The sequence below is a fragment of the Lineus longissimus genome, chromosome 2 (genome assembly GCF_910592395.1).
Source record: "Lineus longissimus chromosome 2, tnLinLong1.2, whole genome shotgun sequence".
Lineage (NCBI taxonomy): Eukaryota > Metazoa > Nemertea > Pilidiophora > Heteronemertea > Lineidae > Lineus > Lineus longissimus.
Window position 1 is genome coordinate 544,784 of NC_088309.1, and position 25,587 is coordinate 570,370.

The following is a 25,587-nucleotide window of genomic DNA, read 5'->3' on the forward strand; positions in this document are numbered from 1 at the left end:
TGTCTACATTTATATACACACTTAGGTCTAGCACAACTTCTTTTTCAACCTGAAGTTCTGAATGCCTAACACCAGTGAAAAGGTCATCATGGTGGTTCTCTGGCAAACGTATCGAGCACTGTCAGAATCAACTCGACCATCAGCTGGGGCAAGTCCTTATTGTACAGAACGTCACAATCAGCTGGGGCAAGTCCTTATTGTACAGAATGTCACAATCAGCTGGGGCAAGTCCTTATTGTACAGAATGTCACAATCAGCTGGGGCACAGAATACTCCACAACCACTGTCAAGTTACGACACGTTCAAAACTGTCTCAATACTTTATGGGGGAGTGTAGGTTTTACCATGCTCACCGTGATGAAATATTTCAATGTCCCAATTTACCATAGTGAAGTGTTGTCAGTTGAAGACACTTGGGACCCTCTCTACTTGAGGCGTCACCTGTTTCATGGCCGTAAGTTGGAGACAGTGTGGCTGGCAGGCCAGGATAATGTTCTGGCTGAGGGTTGCATGGAATGAGAAACACAGCAGTTGTATTTACATGAATATAATTTAGTCTGTTCTACATGGCCCAATCAAAAGAACAGTACATTAGTGTTATTTTACAATGATTGTCAAATCGTCAACCTTACTATGACATCTTGACATTATGTTACAGGTTTCTATGGCATTCTGTGAGGCATATCTTGGCTCACATCAGAATCAGCACATAATTATAGTCCAATGCTGTTTGTGTATCTGGATGATTTGAGAGTTTTTTTCTGAACAAAACACGATTCTCCACCCTTCTTTGTTAGAATTCATTTGGCTGTTTTACCAAAGAGATTCTTCTTAGTCGAGTGCTTTTCACTGCCGGACTGAAAGCAAGCAATACAACACGATGAGATGTGGAGCAGCAATGACATATGTTTTACGGATGAAATAAGAATCAAGGGACACGACTGTGCTCAAAGCAGTGATTGCTAGAGAACGAGTAGAATGTACACCAAGTGTTCTTCACTTGACTGAGATAAGAGGGAGCCACTGGCTCATGACCGTGTTCTTCACTTGACTGAGATAAGAGGGAGCCACTGGCTCATGACCGTGTTCTTCACTTGACTGAGACAAGAGGGAGCCACTGGCTCATGACCGTGTTCTTCACTTGACTGAGACAAGAGGGAGCCACTGGCTCATGACTGTGTTCTTCACTTGACTGAGATAAGAGGGAGCCACTGGCTCATGACCTGATACACCAGGAAAGCCTCACTCACCAGTAATTTGGCGCCCAACAACATCTTGGCCTTGTCCTCTTCCTGTTGGACGTCAGTGACCATGTCATCACCCATCCGTGACCTCATATGAAGCTTTTGCTTGATCGCCTGAATAAGAAAAAACAGGTGTCGCTCGTAACGTCTCGCCTCACAGCTAGAGAGGATTCGGTCCAGTGCCACTACAGCTGGGGGCCGGTTGTGGTTATTGGCCTGAGGATCTCATCTTTGGCGAGGCCAGAGGTGGTCATCATCACACATGGACCTGATCTTGAAGAAGCTGGTGATGCAGTTAGTCATATGGTTAGCAAGCGATGGGACGTATCACCAAATGAGTAGATCCCAATTCATACTTGCAAGACACAGCAGCGTCTCTAAGCAGATGCTGGACCAAGTAATGAAACTAATCATGGACTATTGGCTTTTATGGCTAATGAGGAACATTCAACATAACATCCCTGCATGGAACAGAGGTACCTCCAGCATTCACCTGTTCAGGCACTTAGAACACTTTTGACTTCAGAGCACAACTTGTACTTAGTGGATTCAACGCCAAAATACCTGAGTGAGAAGAGCCTTCTTGCTGTTATTCTTGATAGCTAGCAGCATATCCAACCAAGTCCACGTCTGATTATGAAACTCAACTGGAGGCAAGACTACGGCGATGTCATGGACATCAGAGATGTTCTTCTCCTTCTCACCCTGCAATTAGATTAGAATGAATCAGTAATGCAATGAGAATGGAATGAGTATATACTACACTAGTACAATGGCTTATCTGACTCAACTCTACTGTCAATATGATATCACAACTTTTTGACAAGCTGCCTTTATCAGTATGATATTGTCATGGATAGGCATCAATAGTGAAGATCCAATGCAGGAGACAGAGCACTGCCCCCAGCGCCGAGACATCGTAATGTTACCTTGTAACTGATCTTCATTGGTACTTCTGGAATCTTCACGTAAAGGAATGTATTATTCCTGGCTGCGCGTTCCTTCATCTTATCGATATCTGTGTCTAACGGCACATACGCCTTGAAGCCAGACTTGCTATCTTCCTTCTTTTTACTCTTCCCAGATGCCTGTTCATCTGATGAACAAAACATGGTTTAGTGCTTTGGGTGAAAGGGAAATTGACAAAGACCAAGAAGAAACGACAAAAGCCAATGATGTCAACACAATAGAGCCAGACATCAGGCTCATGGCCTACCACAGGCATTACCAATAGGCTGGATTGATTCATTATCTCCTACTGCTAACCAAGAAGCAAAAACAGAATGTACCATACCATGTTTTTCATCCTCTGCCTCGACATTTCGGCCCGGGAAGAAAAATTTCATGAGCGTTCGGAAGAACTGATTAGTCATTTGAATAGTGAGGGGAACAACGTTGACTTCGACATGCTCTTTCACCGAGATGCCACCTACTGGTGGTTTGACACGACACAGGATTCGAAGTGCGACCTGACGCTCTAGGTGACCTTTACCCAGAGGGTCTTGTGGGACAAGCACATCCTGAAAGAGTCAATGTTTGAAGACCTGACAAACGTTGTCAAAAAACAGGGTGCAATCTAAGTGTTTACCAACATTGAACCCATTGCCTCTCTCATTATCAACATTGTCTCATCAGCTAATGGCAGCAATACTTGGCTATAATCAATGGTATTGATGAAGACTTCTGCACTGGGGAAAGTGTATACATTTACCTTGTATATAGAGTTAGGTAACAGGTTCTGCATCTTTGCCCATCCGAGCTCAAGCTGATGGCAGCCAGAGTCATCGTTGTTGTTGATTTTACAATATCTGGAAAGGAAAAGTGAGACCGGAGGAATAAAACGCACATATATTCAGTAAGATGACTTACGTGCCATCGCTTGAATAGCCTCTGAAGTCTTCCGCATCAGAGTTTGTCCCTCACTAAATGCATGGTTGTTATACAAGTGAAGTGATGAGATCATGAGTGAATACGGTCCCATACCTGCTGGTGGTAATCTGACATGTATATGGGGGGTGTTAAAACATGGCTGCCCCGCGCTATGCAAGGTGGGCCTTGTCTAAGCATATACCTGTACCTCCAAGCATATGTTCGGGTCATGAGGCATTGGTAACAAAGATGAGAACTCCTTTTAAAACTTACAAGAAGTTTCTAAGCACAAGGTCAGCAAGGCCTATCTGTCCATCGGATTCTGTAAGTCTCCACTGGGCATGTTTGAAACAGACTTCATTACGGCGCACGACTAGCGATTGTTTGGCTGTGAAAGAAATGAAAGACGATTATGGAATACATTCGGGCAATCGTAGATTCTAGTACAACGATCTGAGATGATATTCATAAACTATATCCCAGGGTCACGTAGGACAGAATACAGTCACACAACACTGATGTCACGATACGTCCACAGATATTGACTTTTCAATCAACAAAACAGTCAGTAATACACTGTACCACTAGATTTTAGTATCAACATGATTGGTAAAGCAAACCCTCGCAGACATTTACAACTCGAGTCATGTATTTCATTTGGTACTCACCATTCTGCGCCTTCATCTTGTGTTTGATCTGAAGCTGGCTCTCCATAAAGCAGCTGATCATGATCCCGAGCTCCTCAGATTCATTGTTCACCTGTTCTTTCAGGGCGTTGAGTGCGTTGACAAGAACCTCACACTGCTGAAGGGGCCTGAAGCAACATCAAACACATTTGAAGTTCATAAGTTGTAATGTGTAATGTGTATGTGTAATGAAATGAAACGTCCACTCGGACCATTGTGCTCACAAGATTAAAATAGGATTGAGCAATGTGCCATACATGTATTTACATCCAAAACAACCAATGTACACCATTGAATCTCTGTGACCTCGAAAAGTAGGGAAAATTGAATGCTTGTGTGAATAATGGGCAACAGAATACAAACTATCATGTATAATTGGTGGGAAAGTAAGTTTGGTCCAAGAATGCCAGCTTACCCCTCTGCAAAAGGGTTCTCATCGAGTATCCGATGGGCAGTATAGAGATCCCTCTCGAGCTGTCGTAGCTTGACCATGCTCTGTCTCAACTCCTCCTGCATCTGTAGAATGGGCGTCTTCTGGTCCTCGATACTCGACAACTGCTGCTTGAAGCGTCTGCTCTGGAGCTTCTCAGTGAATTGCTGAAAAACAGAGAATGATATGAAATGTGATTTAACCAATGTACATTCAACATTGGATGTTTATTTTGTATCTCTAACCATGCTGTGTAACACATTCAACAAGTCATACACTGTTCTCCTCTCATCAGACATACACCTCCAAAAGGTTCATGTTCCCATACAGAGCGGGAAAAATATGATTCGCTTGTTAAGAATATGTATGTAACTTACCTTCTTCTTGGGTTCCACATACAAGAGGAGGTTGTTGACGATATCTAGGACCATAGCGTACTGAAGCTGAAGCCAAGACAGGATGAAAGTCTCTTACAACATCAAGCATCGCGGCTAATGGTCACGAGTTTTCTTTGTCACAGAACAGTTTCCAAGAAGCACCAAATGTAATACATACAACATGTCAAGTTGACCCTGACTATTACAAAGTCCCAGGTGTAATGAATCTGCATCATCACACATATTCTGTCACTATTTGTTAAGCACTGTAACAAGAGAGTTAAACTCACCGAGTTAGTACAGATATTGAGATCATGGTGGAGCAGGGTAAACGCATCTACTCCTTCTTCAAACGTCCTCTCGAGATATTTGTCATCTTCACTCGGCTAGAAATAGAAAACATAACACAATTTGGCTCTGTTCAAAACCTTGGGCCTCTTTTAGCCAAATAAGTCTTGAGTGTATAGTATGACAGGAACCTGCACCCCAGAGAACCCAGAAATGCCAGAGACCAGTAGACACCCCAGAGCATTTGGGAAAACAACAATACTAAAGAGCTGCTGACTGGTTTATATCTTATGTCTAGATGTCTAGCTATCACGATGGGGACAGACTTTCCCAGTGACTACGAGTACCACTGATGCTCTTGGTACCATCTTGGCATGATACAGCAGACTTACTGGTGGTGGAACCTCGGGAAGTGTGTTAGGATCTGCCTCGCCGTAACTCGCATAGAAAAACTGGCATTTACACCGTGATATGATGCGCTGTAACTGGACACTGTTATTGTCTGTGCATTCCTGAAAAGCAGCACAAGTTTTGATATAAGAGTGACAGTCCAACTAACAGCAAGTTTAATGATAAGGAGCATATTTGAGGTGGAATGCAAACATCGTATCATCCTGAAAGGCTCATTCTCAAATGAAGGGGAAGATTCAATCAGAAAGTTTAATAACCTTTTAACTTTGATAACTAACATATCATTTACATGAACTTCCGCTAGGGGTCTGAAATGAGAATGCATGCCTTACCTCTCCAGATGCACCTATCATCTTTGTGACCACCCCACCCACACTCTGTCCGCTGCCAACCATCTCTGGCGTGCCTTCAAAGTCCTCCTCTGCCCTGTCCTCGATATTCTCCATTGTCAGCCACACGGGATCATCAAAGTCTTTGTCTAGGCCACCGTCAACGGTTGCATAGTACTGAAAGGAAAACAGACATCAGTGAACTCAGCATAAACCCATCGACCTGTATCTTCGTCAACATCTAAAGAGGGCCTAATAGTAGATCATATTGCAACGAAAATGGACATCACAGTTATGTATAAGCTCCCCTAAAGGTGTACTAAAAGGTTATAAACCCTGTTACCTGCATGCATTCAACTGATCCCATCCATGTGGTCTTTGTCTTGAGCTGCCGGTCCCTCCAGACAGCTTGGTGCTGGCAGGACAAGATCTGTGCCTTGGATGCACTCACAATCACATAGCCGGCTGTCTCACAACCTTTCAGCATCATCTGACTGTTATGGAGCTCAACTGAAAGACACCCTTCACATCCCTTTATCAAGTAAATCTTCATTTGTCCATCAAAACCGAACTCATTTTTCAGGATAGCCAAGGGCAGGCCGGCTCAGCGAATTGGGAGGCCGACCTCATTCTCCAAAATGGCCAGCATGATATAGCAAATACTGACTGTACCATCATTGTATTTGACTCGAGGTCTGAGAGCTGTGTTTAGAAACGGTTCCCCACAGTGAAGCAAAAGAAATGGAAGGCACGTACTCAACCAGTTCCTCTTGAGGACATCATCCGTCTGACTCGCTGAAACCCCATGTAGTTGCTCCATGTTCCCACCAGAGGGCTCTTCTGTAAACGCCACAAACTTGCTGTCTGTTTCAGAGACAAGTTTTTGCAGTAGGGAATATGCGTGTCCTAGCTGTATACGAGACTGTGGGCTTGGGGTTGCTATGCATGGTGAGGAAGCAGTCAGAGAATGTGTACGGCCCTTCTGCAAAACAAAAAGCACCATTCAGTGAGATGACACGATTTCATAATTACCCCCGATATACCACAAAACACTTGGATCAATCGTCCAAAGTGTTTGTTAGATAATACGCTGAAATTGAATTCAAGTTGGCTGCCATAGTTGGTATGTTCCTGAAATGTATACGACAGCAACACAACATGAGTGTGGCATAAGACAGGCCATTCCATCTACTTACCATAGGTGTTTGAGTTCCCTCCACCTTGAAGCCCTTCATCGCCTCAGATGAGAGGCTTCTCTTCAACGCCGTTGCTTTCAGATAGCCATCAAACAAACCAAATATCACATTCCTGTTGCTAAGCGTCCATGCTCCCTTGAGGTCGTAGATGCGGACACGATGTGTGGGACGTTCCTGGACAAAGAGAGAGGTGTCACCAAAATAAAAACATTCAAGAAAACAGGTTTACTAAACAGTGTAAAGATATATATGTAATGGATAAACATGTGTATTGTCAAGAAAAAGTAAATTTGAAAAACTGCAGATGAATAAGAAAAGCAATTTGAAAAGTGGCCAAGAAATTCATATAAAAAGCAAAAAAACAAGTATCAATTAATTGTAAAGAGGTAAAGTGTAGTACAGTTTACACTGTACGAAGAATGTCAGTTAACATAACCACTGACAAGATCACATACAGCAGGACTTGAACTGACTGCTACAATCAAGAACAAATGGTGGGACAACTATTTGACAGCCAGAACCAAGAGGAAGAATATACTGACAAACTACAGTGGAACTTTCAAGTACCGCGATTACACCAACAACAGAATGGCACAACAACAATCCAAGGTCCAATAGGTTCATCAACTGTCATTCAAGTAGAGGCCCATGACTGGATACGCTTACAACAGGTCTTCATGGTCACAGAGCCACTGGCTGGTGTCTTGGACCATGGTCACAGAGCCACTGGCTGGTGTCTTGGACCATGGTCACAGAGCCATTTGCTGGTGTCTTCGACCATGGTCACAGAGCCATTGGCTGGTGTCTTCGACCATGGTCACAGAGCCATTGGCTGGTGTCTTTGACCATGGTCACAGAGCCATCGGCTGGTGTCTTTGACCATGGTCACAGAGCCATCGGCTGGTGTCTTTGACCATGGTCACAGAGCCACCGGCTGGTGTCTTTGACCATGGTCACAGAGCCACCGGCTGGTGTCTTTGACCATGGTCACAGAGCCACCGGCTGGTGTCTTTGACCATGGTCACAGAGCCATCGGCTGGTGTCTTTGACCATGGTCACAGAGCCACCGGCTGGTGTCTTTGACCATGGTCACAGAGCCACTGGCTGGTGTCTTTGACCATGGTCACAGAGCCACTGGCTGGTGTCTTTGACCATGGTCACAGAGCCACTGGCTGGTGTCTTTGACCATGGTCACACAGCCATTGGCTGGTGTCTTTGACCATGAACACCCATAGTAAACATGTTGTGTTTTCCTGACTCTAGGTGCTGTGTAGGTATCTGGAAAGGGCCTATTGCCCGATTCGCAATTGATCACTGTGCCAAAATGTCATTACTCATTCACATTTTTTGGCAGAGTTATGAGTGTTATTTATAATCATCCTTACAGTACAGACTCCCCACCATTGTTTCATACAAAGCCCATGATAGTTGGACATGTAGCTCGTGAGAAATGGTAAGCTCACCGCAGCTGAGCTTAACAAGCGAACATCATATAAGGAAAATGAAACAATGCCAGCTAGACTAACATCAAAATAATGCTATGGGAAGAAAGCGTTACTTTGTTTTTTGACAACTGATTCCATTTGAAGTTAGAGAAGGTTGTCGTGTTGGAGGCAAAGTTGAAGAAAAATTGGTTGCCCTGAAATGGATTATGGACATCAACAAAAGTCATCAGAACAAAATATTGAAGCGAGTATCAAAACAACCAGGACGTGAACCAAGATGCTCTCGATCACAAGACCAATTCACTACCAGACCCCAGCCCCATTGCAGAAAATGCTGCCTGAGGCTAGAAAACAGGTCGAATTGTGAAAACGGAAGTAAATCTGGACACATGGGCATCATCACACCAAGTGTCAGTCAAATAGCTGCTGCAGTTCTAACACTCAGCAGATGTAAGACAAGGATTGAGGATTCCTACCTCTTCCTCCTCTTCCTGAAGACTTTGTTCTGCTTCCAGTGGTTGCTGTGCATCACCTTTCTCTTCTTCTCTTTCATAGAGCAGCCTACAAGAAAAAACAAGTCGTATATTCATCACACCCAATATCGATCACTGGAGAATCAAGCCCTGGTTTCTTATCATCTCACATAACAAGGAAAACAAAGAAAAGTTTTTACCTTGAAACACTCAGGAAATAGCTTCGGTTGACCGGATTTCGCATGGACTTGTTGAGGACCTGGATCAGGCAGAAGAAACAAGAACTAGTTATGAACTAAAATATCATAACGATTAAGTCGTACCAAGAATCTATAAAGACTAAGAGTATGGAAGCAATACCACAGGACCTTGTCAAGCACTACGTTACAAATTTTGAAACCAATCAGGTCCCATGTTGTGGTTGATTGCTCCTATTGGCTGGTTGTCACTTGATTTCTGATAAAAAATACATGCCTCAAATAGTTCAACTGGTTTACAAGTGCTGACTTAACTAATAGTAGTTAAAATACCCCTCTGTTACATGCGAATAGTTGAGTAGCCATCATGCAATATGTCATTTAGTGACTTACATCCTCCTGTTCCCCTAACAACGTGCTACAGAGCCATGTCTGAGCCTCGTGGAGCTCACAGATGAGCTTCTTGATACTCCAGCTGGATTGTGGACGGCGCTTGAGTAGTGTATCACAGACAGGGTTCACTTCCAGATGCATGCCTAGACCAAGGTTGAAGTTATCACCCAACATCTCCATACCCAGCTGCTTGGCAAATGACGCCCAGTAACAAACTTGGCACATGTGGAAGTTGAGCGAGAGGGTCACATTCCTGAAAGCAACAAAGATCATGAAACGTTTGGTGAGGTGAGCAGCAGATGCTAGCTAGAACATGTCATCCAGCTTGTGATTGGCCAAGACAGGTAACATTGAGCACTATCATCTTTCATCATACACGTCATCTCACAACTAATGGAGGAACTACTCAGGTATACAAACAGTGTCGCAGATTTCCCTGCAAAGGTTGTTTCCTGCAAACTTTTCACAAAGCTATCATCAACTGAGTGTCTGTTTACTTTGAATGTTTGACCATTGTTGACCGTCAATGCCAGACACGACCGAATAGCTTCAGCTAAAACCCATAATTTGGATTTTGGCTGAAGTATTTTGGCCTGAGATGTGATGGACCTGGGGGCACACATCAAGCATACTTGGTGGTATCCTCTCTCTGTGTTGTGAAACCAGAGCAGGTCATCACTCATACTTACTTGTAATGTCTGCATACTTGGTGGTATGCTCTCTCTGTGTTGTGAAACCTTCCACACCAGAGCAGGTCATCACTCATACTTACTTGTAATGCCTGCATACTTGCTGGTATCCTCTCTCTGTGTTGTGAAACCTTCCACACCAGAGCAGGTTATCACTCATACTTACTTGTAATGTCTGCATACTTGGTGGTATCCTCTCTCTGTGTTGTGAAACCTTCCACACCAGAGCAGGTCATCACTCATACTTACTTGTAATGCCTGCATACTTGCTGGTATCCTCTCTCTGTGTTGTGAAACCTTCCACACCAGAGCAGGTTATCACTCATACTTACTTGTAATGCCTGCATACTAGGTGGTATGCTCTCTCTGTGTTGTGAAACCTTCCACACCAGAGCAGGTTATCACTCATACTTACTTGTAATGTCTGCATACTTGGTGGTATCCTCTCTCTGTGTTGTGAAACCTTCCACACCAGAGCAGGTCATCACTCATACTTACTTGTAATGCCTGCATACTTGCTGGTATCCTCTCTCTGTGTTGTGAAACCAGAGCAGGTCACCACTCATACTTACTTGTAATGTCTGCATACTTGGTGGTATGCTCTCTCTGTGTTGTGAAACCAGAGCAGGTCACCACTCATACTTACTTGTAATGTCTGCATACTTGGTGGTATCCTCTCTCTGTGTTGTGAAACCAGAGCAGGTCACCACTCATACTTACTTGTAATGCCTGCATACTAGGTGGTATCCTCTCTCTGTGTTGTGAAACCAGAGCAGGTCATCACTCATACTTACTTGTAATGCCTGCATACTAGGTGGTATCCTCTCTCTGTGTTGTGAAACCAGAGCAGGTCACCACTCATACTTACTTGTAATGCCTGCTGGTGGTATCCTCTCTCTGTGTTGTGAAACCTTCCACACCAGAGCAGGTTATCACTCATACTTACTTGTAATGTCTGCATACTTGGTGGTATCCTCTCTCTGTGTTGTGAAACCTTCCACACCAGAGCAGGTCATCACTCATACTTACTTGTAATGCCTGCTGGTGGTATCCTCTCTCTGTGTTGTGAAACCTTCCACACCAGAGCAGGTCATCACTCATACTTACTTGTAATGTCTGCATACTTGGTGGTATCCTCTCTCTGTGTTGTGAAACCTTCCACACCAGAGCAGGTCATCACTCATACTTACTTGTAATGTCTGCATACTTGGTGGTATCCTCTCTCTGTGTTGTGAAACCTTCCACACCAGAGCAGGTCATCACTCATACTTACTTGTAATGTCTGCATACTTGGTGGTATCCTCTCTCTGTGTTGTGAAACCTTCCACACCAGAGCAGGTGATCACTCATACTTACTTGTAATGCCTGCACACTAGGTGGTATCCTCTCTCTGTGTTGTGAAACCTTCCACACCAGAGCAGGTTATCACTCATACTTACTTGTAATGCCTGCATACTAGGTGGTGTCCTCTCTCTGTGTTGTGAAACCTTCCACACCAGAGCAGGTTATCACTCATACTTACTTGTAATGCCTGCATACTAGGTGGTATCCTCTCTCTGTGTTGTGAAACCTTCCACACCAGAGCAGGTGATCACTCATACTTACTTGTAATGCCTGCATACTTGGTGGTATCCTCTCTCTGTGTTGTGAAACCAGAGCAGGTCATCACTCATACTTACTTGTAATGCCTGCATACTTGGTGGTATCCTCTCTCTGTGTTGTGAAACCAGAGCAGGTTATCACTCATACTTACTTGTAATGTCTGCATACTTGGTGGTATGCTCTCTCTGTGTTGTGAAACCTTCCACACCAGAGCAGGTGATCACTCATACTTACTTGTAATGCCTGCATACTAGGTGGTATGCTCTCTCTGTGTTGTGAAACCTTCCACACCAGAGCAGGTCATCACTCATACTTACTTGTAATGCCTGCATACTAGGTGGTATCCTCTCTCTGTGTTGTGAAACCAGAGCAGGTTATCACTCATACTTACTTGTAATGCCTGCATACTTGGTGGTATCCTCTCTCTGTGTTGTGAAACCAGAGCAGGTTATCACTCATACTTACTTGTAATGCCTGCATACTTGGTGGTATCCTCTCTCTGTGTTGTGAAACCAGAGCAGGTTATCACTCATACTTACTTGTAATGCCTGCATACTTGGTGGTATCCTCTCTCTGTGTTGTGAAACCAGAGCAGGTTATCACTCATACTTACTTGTAATGCCTGCATACTTGGTGGTATCCTCTCTCTGTGTTGTGAAACCAGAGCAGGTTATCACTCATACTTACTTGTAATGCCTGCTGGTGGTATCCTCTCTCTGTGTTGTGAAACCTTCCACACCAGAGCAGGTTATCACTCATACTTACTTGTAATGCCTGCTGGTGGTATCCTCTCTCTGTGTTGTGAAACCTTCCACACCAGAGCAGGTTATCACTCATACTTACTTGTAATGCCTGCTGGTGGTATCCTCTCTCTGTGTTGTGAAACCTTCCACACCAGAGCAGGTCATCACTCATACTTACTTGTAATGCCTGCTGGTGGTATCCTCTCTCTGTGTTGTGAAACCTTCCACACCAGAGCAGGTCATCACTCATACTTACTTGTAATGCCTGCATACTTGGTGGTATCCTCTCTCTGTGTTGTGAAACCTTCCACACCAGAGCAGGTCACCACTCATACTTACTTGTAATGCCTGCTGAGCACCCTCTTCTTAGGCTTGATCGTGTTGTATAATTTACCACGTTTGATTGGACGGCTAACCCTCAACATGCACATCTGCAAGGAGAAGAGCATAATCGTCAGCAGGGCTTAAATCATTTCAACCAGCCTAAATATGTTCCAGAACAAGTCCATGCTTTGCCTAATGTTTACACTCACCTGAAAGACTAGTATCGATCTTGTCTGTAGGCAAGGTTAATCGATGAGGGACCGTGTGCTCACCTACAGCTAAATGAATTCTCTAAGTAGACCACAATTGATACAAGACGTAGACAGAGAGTTCAAGTTATTCATTATGACACACATGTTGATCATGCTTCACAGAACATGAGTGGTATGAAATCAAACGAACCTTAATTTTCTCCAAGAACCTGAGAGTGCTGGCGTAGAAGAGGCAGCATGGGATATCATCAAATCCCTCCTCATCTGTACATGGCTTCGTCTCGTAGCTGAGCGACAGGTTCAGGTTCTGGGAACGGAATGCTCGATAGGAGTCATGTTCTTGCTGGGGAAAGATACAAACAAACATAACAATTATTAACCCTTTCGCAAAAGGTACAGGTAAACGTTGAACCACACACAAACAAATAATTTAGCATGAAACAAGCTCTTGTGACACAGGCACAGAAGAAGAATAGGCCAACTGCGAGTACACTGGATTGAAGAAGAAGACGACACCTAAACTGCCTATATTCTTCATTTACTATTCTCTACCTTTTCAACTAACCTCAAGAGAAAACTCAGGTTTCTTATCTGGTGCACAAGGCATAACAGAATGGTGATCCATCGGGTCTCCTCGACACAACCACTGCAGGTTGATACTGGAAGAGAGTTAGAAACTAAGGTGAAACACACGTCCAAGCAACTTTGAGCGAACAAGGCAAACTCTAGAGCTGGATGGCCGTGCTCTCTGCCATCATCTACAGAACCTAATGGGCAAGCCACTTTACTTGACTTCCACCATAGATGTTACAATATCCTTAAACAAGATCAATCATGTTGAGGTCAGAGGTGCATCCTGCATTCTGTGCATTCCAGTCTGCACATGATGGGCATTTCAAGTTTACTTATGAAAGATACTAACCAGAACCTAAGATTGGGCAAGTGTAATAAGCGACAGTCATCATACTTTGAGGCTGTTCGAAGATAGATGTCGAAGTTGCACTTGAAGACAAACTTGGCTGCAAGGAAAGAATAGGGACATCATTTTAACAAAGAAATGCACTACCACATAATGAACATTGGTTAGAAACCTCTCCTTTGATTTGTGAATAAACAGGGGATATCATTGAACAGCAGGTTAACTACACCTCGTTCATTCTCTAGTTTTAATGAGATCAACAAACTTACCACTTGTCCAGTCCAGTATGAGGTCACTCCAAGTCCAGTCCATGAACTCAGTCCTGTTATAAGGATCAAGAGAAGCATGGTAGAGCCAACTCATCTGCTGGATTGACATGGTTAAGCGGCCATGCAACAGCAGACGGAACTTGTCCCAGAATGGCATAGGACGACTGGGGTCAACGGAAGGTTTGTTGATCAAGTCCAACGCATGGTTGAACTGAGCTATGCATGGTTCCCACGCAGCACCATAGGCTATAGTGATTGACTCGACATCTGCAAAACAAAGCATAAGAGATTGACGCGATGCGTTACCTTGCAAACTTCGACACAACCTATGAACGCAAATGTACTGAAAACCTGAGTTGAATCTATGAGGTTGATGAAAGAAACTACACTGGAACCCCGGTCAGCGACCACCCTGGTAACGCAACCATTCAACCCTGGTCCCATAAGTGGTCATGTTACCGGGGTTCCACTGTAGTCCTCAACCATAAAACTTGCTTAGGATTCTAATTAGGGGACCACCAAAACCACAACACTCAAAAACCTCATGATCTCCATCGGGTCTGGAGATTAAGTGTACTGATCATAATCAGCGGCATGGCAGTGTCGTTTGGTCTCATGTAGTTCCAAGTAGCAAGTGGGCGATGGGTAAAAGAGTAGACGATTGATGGGGTGTCTTACCGCAGCTGAAGTCATGGTAGAACTTGAGAGCCGGCATGTTCTTTTTGACAATCATATCCTCCCAAGGACTTGCAATCTCAACAGTCGCTTCTCTCTTTGCTGAAAAGAGTATTGTTTACGTTACATGTTACGATGAACAAAAAGGTTTCAAGGGCTATTATATGATAAAATGGGGCCTCCTTGAAGAACAATTCAAGCTCAACCATGCCATCTTCCCTTTACTCTTCCAACTGAACTATGCCAGCAATGTTCACCGGAGCTAGATAAGCAGGCCATCCATCAGTCAAGCTGTGTCATGTTCAAGAATAGGTATGCCCAAAGCTGTGAGTTGCTGAAGTTAACGATGAGTACCCAATCAGCTCCGTCAGTTGGTGAAAAATCAGTTGAATATTGGTAGGATTCAGCAAGATATCTTACATCAAAGGTTGGCAGGGGGGTCCTGAAAAACTAAAGGATCAATCTATGTTATGCTTACCTCTTGGTGCGCCCTCCTGCTCTGCTGCCATGAACCGTCCCCAGACATGCATGTCCTTGTAGTCAAAGAACGGCTGTGGGTAGTCACGGAGGCTAATCGTCCATGTCTTCACGCTCGTGTTGATCATGCGGCAGAACAGGGTGTTGAATTCGAGGCCCTCCTCTGGATAGGGACTGAACGGAAGAAACGAGAAGAAAAATCAATGAGTATGCCTTACAATCTTTCACACATACTCCAAGGCCCTTCACTGATTCAACCAACTCAGTAAGTTGGAGGTAACTTGTTGTGATGGGCTTTCAGCAAGCCATTCGTATTAATGAATCGCTATTTCAAACGAGTGTAGTAGAAAGTCAGGTGCTGTATGACATCTTCACCCACCTATCCTTGTCAATATCCTTCATATGCTTGACACAGTTTTCCTTTCCATGGAAGGCTCGATCAGCCATTGCTATCAATTCAAATGCATCCATCTTCCACGTGAATAAGGCTGTTCTCAGTGGGTGGGTCGTATACTGTCCTAGTGACCGCTTCACATAGATGTCCGAGTTCCGCTGGTGCAGGGATGAATACAGTTCATCCACTTTGCTGGCTGAAATAACAACAACAAACTTAGCTAATGGAATCAATACCGAAAGAGGGTATGGGTTGTTGCATCCAACACTACTGCCGAGGTGGACAGGGCTAAACAATTAGTTACTGAGCCAAAAATGTTGCATGTTTGGCAATTTCATATGTGAAAGGTTGGCCCAGGGGTAACCCAGAGCTGGGAGTGATATTACCACTATCATTGAAGGTACAGGCATCAGGGCGCATCACAGTAACAAGCATGACTGGAGGCGGTTCAGTAAGAGATGAACACAGGCTTCAATTAACTCACCCGGTAGTAAACCATGTTGCTTTCTCAAATCCTGGATACGCCTGTCCATTGCAGAAATGCGTTTGGCACTCTCTCTGCACTCATCGACAAGTAGCTGCAAAAGAAGTTTAAAGTTTAGCCACACCATCACTGCGGCTCCTCACATGAGCTGCATGCTTATCAGTCTTGTCTAAGGTCTCAAAGAAGCTGAACCACTCACTGGATTAAGGTATTGTATCTCATCAGATCAATCCCAGTAAACATCCAAGATAAGCTTTTTTTTCAAATGTTCAAACTCCTACAGATTCCTAAGTCAGTAACGCTCTCCTCAGCTGAATGTATCCACTATAGTGGCAAATCAATGCAACCGAGGTCACGTTTAGATCAGGGTGGATCAACGAAATGAAACTAAGATCAACTTACAGCATAGTTATCAGCCAACTTGACCTCGAATGGATCATCACAAACTTGGATGCTGACAGTCTGAAAAGGGATTGTCATCTTGACCTCATGATTTACACAAGTGTGTCACTGCTTCACTTGAAACTTTTCCATGGATTCACACTATTTTCTATCATGTACGGTTATGGATACTTTTAAAACTTGTAGATGGACACAAATTTCTATTTCTCTCATAGTGAGAGCATCTTAGCAACCAGTCATCCTGTTGAATCTGTGAGACTAGAAGACTCACTCACCTTAGCCCTGATAACGATATCTGGTGGTAAGGGTCTGTCAATGGTGAACGGTTTCTTAGTCTTGAAATGTAACATCTTTATGAACTTCTTGATGGCCAGAACCTGAAAAACAATCATCAGATTACTCACCAGGCAGACAAAAACTGAAATCTAAGCACATTGTTGAAACACTTGGCCAGCTATCATGTCAATATTTTGTCATCCAAAAGTGGACTGCAAATATGGCTGCATCTGCCACTGGCAGCAAGATGAACTAAAAGAGTTCAATGGTAATTGTCATGTTATCCCTTCAAGAGTTAAAAACTTACCTCTGACAGACATTTTGAAAAGTGGTATTTGTAAGGGAAGATGATACCGAACTTGTCAAAAGTGATTGCCCTGGAAGGTAAAGAAAACCGTTTAAGCAGAAGCACATCATATGTATACCACCACACTTCCATGAAATGAAATATAGTGATATATATGTAAGCAAATGTTGTAAATTGTAAAAGTAGCAGAGAAAACCTACCACGCTTTGTTTGTGGGTAGTTCTAACAGATCGAACGTCATCCTCTCAAGCTTGAGTTCCTCACTGTGATGCATGGTATATATGGATGCCCCCTGCAAAGCAAACAACTACCAATTAAGAAAACCTGCCCTACTACTAGAGGTAGCGTTGTCCCATTAGTGCTATTTTTATGTTGTAGAAAGTAATGACACCATATTTGCTGAAAACTGGTGAAAGGGAAACCTACCTGCATTTGGAATATGTCGTGTTCATCAAAGGCAATGCTGCATTGATCAGAGAAGAGTGAGATCTTTGAACCTTGTACACTAGCGCTGAACTCTGGTGTGCTGAATGTCGCCTTGTGACCTCGTGATAAGAGAGCCCTCAACATCACATTGGCACGCATCTTTACATTAATACATATTGGAGGTTTCGACGCCAGTGATGTCTGTTTAGGAGTAGACTTCTCTTCTCTCTTTGAGACTCCTGGAAATATGCAAAATGAGCAGCTAAAGTCTTGTCCATAGCTGGCTTATAGAGAATCTACCAACCAAAATGTTGACATTTTTGTTCTTGAAAAATGAGAAATCAACTCACCCACTGTCTTCTTCTTTAACTCGAGTACATCTTGCATTATTTGATAGAAACACATATGTAGGCTTGTATCCCACTGCACATAGACCTCTTCATTCAGGGTGATGGAGACCTCCTGCAATCAATCAATAAATCAATCAATCAATCAATCATGCTCACCATCCGAGAAAAAGGTTTTGATCTTATCAATGACCTCAACCAAGGGATTCCAACAGATCCATCTATGGAGTCGCACCTGAGACGAGGTAGACTGACTTACCCTTTGTTCGCCTCTGATGTGGGCTTTAATGTCTTTCAAGTGTCCCACATACCCCTCAATTTCCGCTGAATTTCGAATTCGATAAGACTGAAAGGAGACATCAAACCAATCATCAGACCACATAACTAAATTGATTCAAAAAACGCTACCGGGGTGGTCGCCGACCGGGGTTCCACTGTATTTAGATTTGGGAACTTATGATATAATATCAACTTATGTCAACGCACTGATGAGATTTTCAGTTTGATCCCTTGACCCAGTGTAGGGGGACTTAGAAGTTCTAATTGAACAATAAGAAAGGTTATACCTACCTTGTCTTTCTGTAGACTAGATACTAGTTTAGCACCAATGATGTTGAGATTAGATTGTTTGTTACTCAAGTCGATGTTAATGGAGTCAACACGGAGCATGGTAAACACTGCAAAGCAACAGGGTTCAGAAGAGTGACGGAGAGCGTGTTAAAGAGATCAGGAGGAGGTGAGCATCTCATCATGTCGTCACTGAAACAACTAGGTGTACACAGTATCAGTCAGTGGGTGTTTGTTAAAAAGGCAATCATATTCACGTTTTATGCAAGGTGCAATTGTGATCATTATTTGCATGTACGATTATTATGTTTTCTTATGAATTTTGACTTCTCTGGTGAAAGTGATTGAGATACAGTGGTGAGGAGAGAAGAAATTAGGGAGAAGAGTCCTTATTAGTCAAGAGGACAAGAGATCAGCAAGCTTTCTTCTATGCTATTTGACTCCATGCAGCAAGTACTAGAACCTGTTGACAAAGCTTGAGAAATCTAAATGGATTTATTAGATTAAAGTGAACCTCAGACATGATTAGGCACACAGAGAGTTATTTGGTGAGAGAAATATGTTTTTCACTCATAAGTTACCTCCATGTGTGCAGGCAATTGGCCAAGGTAGCCAAGTTTGACTTCACAGATTAGTAACGGCAAACTGGAGAATCCTTTCAAGCCGTTCAGCCGGATTTCATTTATCGTGAGGTGTAACCAGACTAAGAAAAACATACACGTAATCAGCATTCAAAAGTGGATTGAAAAAAGTCTTTCCTGACCAAACACTTTCTTTTGAAATTTGAAACTAAGAGCAAACGACTGTAAAAAGTGTAATGAGAATCATCGTTTTCATATGTTTCAAATGTTTTCAGTATCATCCCAACACGAGTGCTTGTATAACGCATTCACATCAAAAACAAATGGGGTCCCCAAGCTCGGTGCATACTATCCTGCATGTCACATGACTAACAACTAAAATGATATAAGACCAACCTACCTCGCTTGGCATTGCAGGCAAACACATTGACATTTGAACATTTAAACTGGACAGAATATGACTGCATCATTGATTTCAGTTCTGGCGACTTGGGACTGGAGACTGGCATGTCCCCTTCCTTTATTGTTGGTACTGCTGGCTGTGTCTTCTTCATAGCAGTGATGAGCTGTATAGCGACATTGACAGCAGTTGTTGACCATTCGAACTGCAAGTCGTGTAGAGATGTATCCAACATTATATCTTGGTGACTCTTCCTTAACTGGAAAACAATTATATGAATAGGTAATGCAGTGAGAAGTCATGATCAGCTATGCTTCCAAGACCAATCACAAGAAACAGTGAAGTAAGTAATATCAAGTTTGGAATAATCTATACTTGATGTTATTCATATGACAACAGATCATTTGAACAGGTGTATATGTGATGAATGTGTTTCTCACTAGTTGTATCACTTTTTCATTCAAGTCTACAACTGTACATGGTACTAATGATACAGAGATGACACGTACATTACAGCTTATCAAGCCAAGGTAAAGCAGTGTGTTCCAGTGGTGTTGCTTAGCATCCAGTTGATCCACCGCAACAGAGCAATCAGCCAACTTGCAGTAGAGGGTGTCGAGCTGAAAGTCAGTTAGGATTATGCAGTTCCTCCAGTAAGCCACTGAGCTGCCGATGCCTGGAACGAATCATACACTTCAAAGAAGTGGAGAGATAAGGAGCAAAACAAAACAATGTTATTGAAAAAGTGTAAGGAAGGCATCCACGCCCAACCCCAAAAGGATGACATTTTCCCAATGGAAATGGGTTAAACCCGATATTACATTTCTTGTTCAAACACCAAAAGGTTAATAGTTGGTGTCACCTCGGAATGTCCTCTAGATGTGAGTCATTAGTGGAAGTTTAGGCGTACTTTACCTGATGCACTAGGTTGGATGCTCAGTGTCATCTGCGAGTGCCTCAAGCCGCCCACGTAACCACTACAGGTTGCCATGGCAACAGAGGTGGACAGATCCCAGACTTGGATGTCTGCTTTGATGGTTTTATTGGAGAGGAACTCGGTCATTGTGTTTCTGGAATGCAGATAAAAGTCACCAAGATAATGGACTTTTTCCCCATCTGTTTAGCCACGTATTGTTACTAACATCAGTTATGGGCAAGTTGGTAGCACTTTTGATGATGCCGATCATGTGGCAGTGATACGGCGATCTGATGTAGGAGTTGAACTAGTGAAACAGCACAAGCTGTAAACAACATTGGTTTACCTTCTCTCAGTTCTCGATCTCTCCGTTGAGACATGTGTCTCTCTCTCAAGTTTTGGAGTGCTTAACTTCCGCAGCACAGCTGCCCAATAGAGGATCTCTTCGTGGTGGTAGACTAAGTAGGCAGAGTAGACCTGGCAGCCAAGCTCTAGCAAATCACTGCGCACCTAGGAAAAACAAGTTTAGGTCAAGTTACTCTATGGACACACTTGTTTTACGGCCCACAGTTCTCTCACCCGAGTCCATTGTCCAAAACAATTTAGAGGGGTGAAAGACACTCTCAGTTCCTTTCACCCCTTAACTTCATCACACACAATAGTGCCTGGCCAGTCTATCATTAACCAGTATATCAAAACTCGATCAGTGGGGGACCAAAGTTGTGCTAAAGTTGCTCTTCATACCAGTGAGCCAGGAATCTAACTGTTGTAAAGATGATGCATAACACTGGTAAACAATGCCACGGCAGTCTCTATATCTCATATCCTACCTTAAGAGTAGCTTCAATTCTGTTGAGGATGGCAAACTTTGCTTGTGGAGAACTGGTATGGAAGTCAACCAAGGTGAAAGCACAGTCGCCGTAGAATGGTGACGTCTCCGTCACATCCTGATTGGCTGACAGTTGAACTGATTTGATACTGACGGAGAGATTTCTGAAACAAGAAAATGCGCCATCTTAAAAAGGGAAAGAAAATGACACTTATTGGATTGAATTATTAACACAAAATGAAATTTCAGCACAAAAAGTTTGACATGCATGAATGTTTCCTCAACAATCTAGTCTATCAATTCTCAAAAACATGCATGATAGCATGCTGATGTTGATTGAGCTGGACATTGTTGGGTCACATAATTACTGCCTCATGTAGACACACTCCAGGCACGATATTGGTCATTTTGAAATGATTGATAAGACATGCAGGCAGCGAGTTGCAATCTGAGGTACAAGCAGAAATATATAGCAAGCGAGAAACATCTAGCTCAATTGTTGATTCCTAAGTCATGATTGAAGAGGCACAGACACTCCTAAAGATGCTCACTTTCTGGTAAAATTAAAGGCAAAGCAAATTACATGTGATAACATAAGCAAGAGAATGGAAAAGAAGCCACGAACAAATACTTCATGAAACATGCAATGGTACCTGGTTGGCAAATCAGGTGCTTCTTCTTGCTGAAGTAGATCAGGGCTGTTGAGGAAATAGGAGAATTTTATATTTTTGTGATTTGTACTGAGCCAAAATATGTGACTTTTGTCCAATCGGTCAAAAGGTTCTGCGTGCTTACCTTGGGGTGGAATCCCTGCATATCACCACAGAAGTATTCTCGATTTTCCACAAAATATTCTGAAATATGATAACGTTATGAAAATGATAATAAGAAATCATTAACACCTGCAAAAATTTCTTAAGTGTGGTCGATAAGAGCAGATTGATGCTGTCGGTACTACTGATTTGACTTTTTGAGACAGTTCAATCACCCAGAAACTATCACCCAAACACATCACTAAACCGCACGATACGTACCCTCGGTAAGAAACCCGATATACTTTGCAACTTCTCCTCCAATGATCTTGAACTCTGAGCTAGACTCACAGCAGGGAGAGACCTTTTCCTCTGTTGTCTGAGATGCTGAAGTTGGGCCAAGAATCCTGAAAATGAAAATGTCACATTTTATACATGTTGCTACTGAAAATTGAAAATTGGTTGTAAACTAAGTAATAGAGAAATTTTGGGCTGGTCCTTGTGATTAAGAATTTCTCGACACTTATATGGGTTGTGTCGTTTTTGGGTCACTTTGTCCAACAACTCATATTGACTAATGACATCATACAGCACAAGCAGTAACAAGTTGTCTTGACATTGACTCATAACTATGTCTGTGGTCCTTGGGGAATATGAGACCTACCTTCAGTGAACTTCATTTGAGGTTTAGCAATAATCATCTTCAGACTCTGCAATTAGAAAATGTGCCATAAACTTGAGGGAAATATACACAGCAAAGCCTACTGGAATGCCCAATAAAATAAACATGTAAACAAACCGTATAAAAAGCTGATTTTGTTGGACACCCATTTTGTTGGACACCCTCTATGTGAAGTGACTTACCTTTGGTGGCAGTATTGTACCACTCTCCAAGTGCATGAAGACTGTTTTACTAAACGATACCTCCGCAATACACGGGTGGCTTGTTTGATCCTTAAATTAGAAGTGGCAAAATCAGATACTTCAGTCAAAAGAAGATTAGTTACTAAAAGATTGCAATCTTTAAACCTTGAAGAGGTAAAGGCCCGGGCCATGCCTAAATGATGATGATGAAGAAGCAAGCCTTGCCATTCACAAACCCCTGGAGATGTATCAAGTCAAGTATGTCTGCAATAAAGTAGAAATGACAGCCAATTCAACTCACCTTTAGAACTTTACAGCTGACAGACTGTACATTCAGCATCAAGCTTTGGCTGGAACGAAGGAAAGACAACATCAGAGTGAACTCGATCATTCAGTGAGTGATTGTTGGCATCACTGAGTACAGTGGAACCCCGGTAACACGACTACTCATGGGACCGAGGTTGAATGGTCGCATTACTGAGTGGTCGCGTTAGTGAAGTTGAAAATCTGGGGACAAAATGCGTGATTAGGTTTTCCCGCCGCACTTCTTCATAAGTTCAAAATTCTGAAAAATTTTCAAAGCCTAAATGTTTTTTTGGCTGATGCTTCTTCATTTTGAGAAGAAAAAAAACAAGTGATAAAAATATTTGGACATTTTGAGATCTTGAATTCCCAGAACTGATTGAGTGTTGGTGTGCACATACCCCGTCTCCTCGACCGGACAGTCTAGGCCGACCTCCTGTATGGTAATATGGAACAAGCATTCTGGGAAAGGGACCTTCAGCAGCATCACATTGACCTTATAGATATGGATACCAATATACTGAAAATTGAGAATACTGTTGATGAACTCATGATATTTTGGATAGGAGGCAAAAAATGTGGAAGTAACTACTGTACATTGCAGGTTTTCTTTCAACATCTTACCTGGAGAACTGAAATGATGGCACCTATTTTGGCCTTTTTCTTTGGAGCAGAAGTTGTTGAAGCAGGTGCTGGGGTCTCCACTGCCATTCCTGTGACTGAGGGATCCTGGGCCTCTGTCTGTAGGCGCACGTCACCAAGACAGAGGGCAATTGGCTTCCTGCAAAGAAACAATCTCCTCTCTTATAGATGTAGGCACCTTCTCACTCCTAGATGAAGAGTGCATATCAAAACATTCCGATTCCGTCTGCACAGCTCAGGCCACCATTTCGGTGGCCGAATGGGCTGCATTCCCACTTTCAAGGGGGAAATGGGTGTATTATCTAATGAAGGATTACCATCACAGTTCCAAAGGGAGCACCTGCCTTGCTGGCTTCTGCGACATGAATCGTTTTGCTGAAAGTGTTAATAAACCTATGCCAACTGGTACCATCCAATTATGTGGATGACATTGCAAATTTGGCTTACCGTATTTCATTGTTGATGAGGCTGCTTGAACACCACACTCGGTCAATGTCCTGAAGAATTGGGGAAGATCATTCATTTCATAAAGAACTTTCACCTCTTCTGGTTACTGTATCAGCTTAGTTATCACACTTGAACAAGTGTTGAAAGCTTCAGTCAACTTGACTTATAAGGGTTGTAGACAAACTCTCCCTGATGAGGTAGGGTGGGGGTCCAATTGACATAACTTTAACTCTTTAAAGTCTGTTAAGTGGTCACCTAAACCTTCCAGGACCATCATTATAATTATCAATACCGTTCTTCTTTTCTCTGAAAACACAAGAATCAAGATGTTTACTAACAAGCTTCGTTCATGCTCAAATACTTACTAAAGTCGTATTCTGATTTAGGATTATCTTAATCTTTCTTATTGTGAAGAATCCAACCTTGCCGACCCGCAGTTCAACCTTCAGGTAGCGATGGAACACCCAGACAAGGATCCATGCCAGGAGCCTGAGAAAGAAGAAAGCGTTCATTTCTTGATTTCAAAAGACATTTACTTCCATATAACTAACACAACATAGCAGTAATAATAATATAAGTTGCATTAGAAATATGCTTGTATATCATTAACCATGAAACCTTCAAAAATTCTAACATTCTTGCGGTGCTTAATTGAAATAAAGCTGCAAAAGGTGATCACCTCATCGGTAAAATCAAACCCGAACGACTAATTGTGTACCCTTGAGAGTTAATCTCCTACTTTTACAGTCCAATACATAACCATGCCTTTGTAATGTGGCATAACTTTATTACTGGGGCTTTTGAGCCTGGGGTTGGTGGGGCCTGGGGTGGTGGAGCCTGGGTTGGCGGAGCCTGGGCTGGCGGAGCCTGGGTTGGCGGGGCCTGGGCTGGTAGAGCCTGGGCTGGTGGGTCTTTGGCAGCAGCCTTGTTTCCTTGAGTTTGTTTCCACCTTGAATCCCGAGCTGGGGCATGCGACACCAGGCTCATCATTACAACAAACTCTTACTTTTTTAACTTAGTGGTGTAATAATAACTGGAGGCTGAACCTCAAGGATCCCCCCTTAAAAAACTTACACTCCTACACTACACTACACTACAATACACATAATCGTACACCTTATACACACTGACTATGTATATACAGTGTATATGTCTATGTCATGGCAATGTCATGTCACAATCATTTTTATCATGTTTTTAGCATCGAATTATGGCATCGAATCAGGAGCAACAAACCTGGTGATGAACCAACAGGAGAATAATACTAAAAGCAACACCCAGACAATGGATGGCATGCTATTTGCTTAAAGTTAGACAGCTATTTCATGATTTAATTTTCATGTCATGATAAGTAGGTCAATGTGGGCCCCGTGACTCAATGGACGAATCAGAGCCAAGTATC

General features: G+C 42.9%; 1 protein-coding gene across 5 annotated transcripts; it reads right to left on the minus strand.

Moving 5' to 3' along the window:
* Positions 1-30: 30 nt before the first annotated feature.
* On the minus strand, positions 31-25,531 carry LOC135500103 (protein hobbit-like). Of its 5 annotated transcripts, none has more exons than XM_064791294.1 (53): positions 25,422-25,531; positions 24,551-24,674; positions 24,186-24,235; positions 23,721-23,877; positions 23,498-23,616; positions 23,095-23,143; positions 22,794-22,883; positions 22,594-22,639; positions 22,212-22,336; positions 21,973-22,031; positions 21,831-21,875; positions 21,179-21,341; positions 20,695-20,858; positions 20,348-20,502; positions 19,942-20,108; positions 19,433-19,691; positions 18,455-18,561; positions 18,144-18,230; positions 17,888-17,999; positions 17,538-17,776; positions 17,312-17,403; positions 17,112-17,181; positions 16,804-16,905; positions 16,529-16,588; positions 16,127-16,220; positions 15,628-15,838; positions 15,250-15,422; positions 14,775-14,873; positions 14,097-14,363; positions 13,831-13,927; positions 13,474-13,567; positions 13,099-13,251; positions 12,712-12,803; positions 9,339-9,591; positions 8,949-9,007; positions 8,752-8,836; positions 8,389-8,469; positions 6,831-7,004; positions 6,391-6,616; positions 5,978-6,144; positions 5,638-5,811; positions 5,287-5,406; positions 4,897-4,992; positions 4,607-4,672; positions 4,215-4,396; positions 3,782-3,927; positions 3,387-3,501; positions 2,956-3,052; positions 2,539-2,764; positions 2,174-2,340; positions 1,809-1,949; positions 1,251-1,358; positions 31-857 (listed from the first exon to the last, which is right to left on the minus strand). In XM_064791294.1, the coding sequence occupies exons 1-53, from the start codon at positions 25,478-25,480 to the stop codon at positions 801-803; spliced, it is 6,720 nt and encodes a 2,239-aa protein (XP_064647364.1). In that variant the 5' UTR covers positions 25,481-25,531; the 3' UTR covers positions 31-800. The 5 variants fall into 5 exon arrangements, 4 of the variants coding, with proteins under 4 accessions (XP_064647364.1, XP_064647353.1, XP_064647374.1 ...); XM_064791283.1 differs by lacking the exon at positions 18,455-18,561 and adding an exon at positions 19,033-19,154; XM_064791304.1 differs by lacking the exons at positions 18,455-18,561; positions 21,831-21,875 and adding an exon at positions 19,033-19,154.
* Between the last annotated feature and the right edge of the window lie 56 nt (positions 25,532-25,587).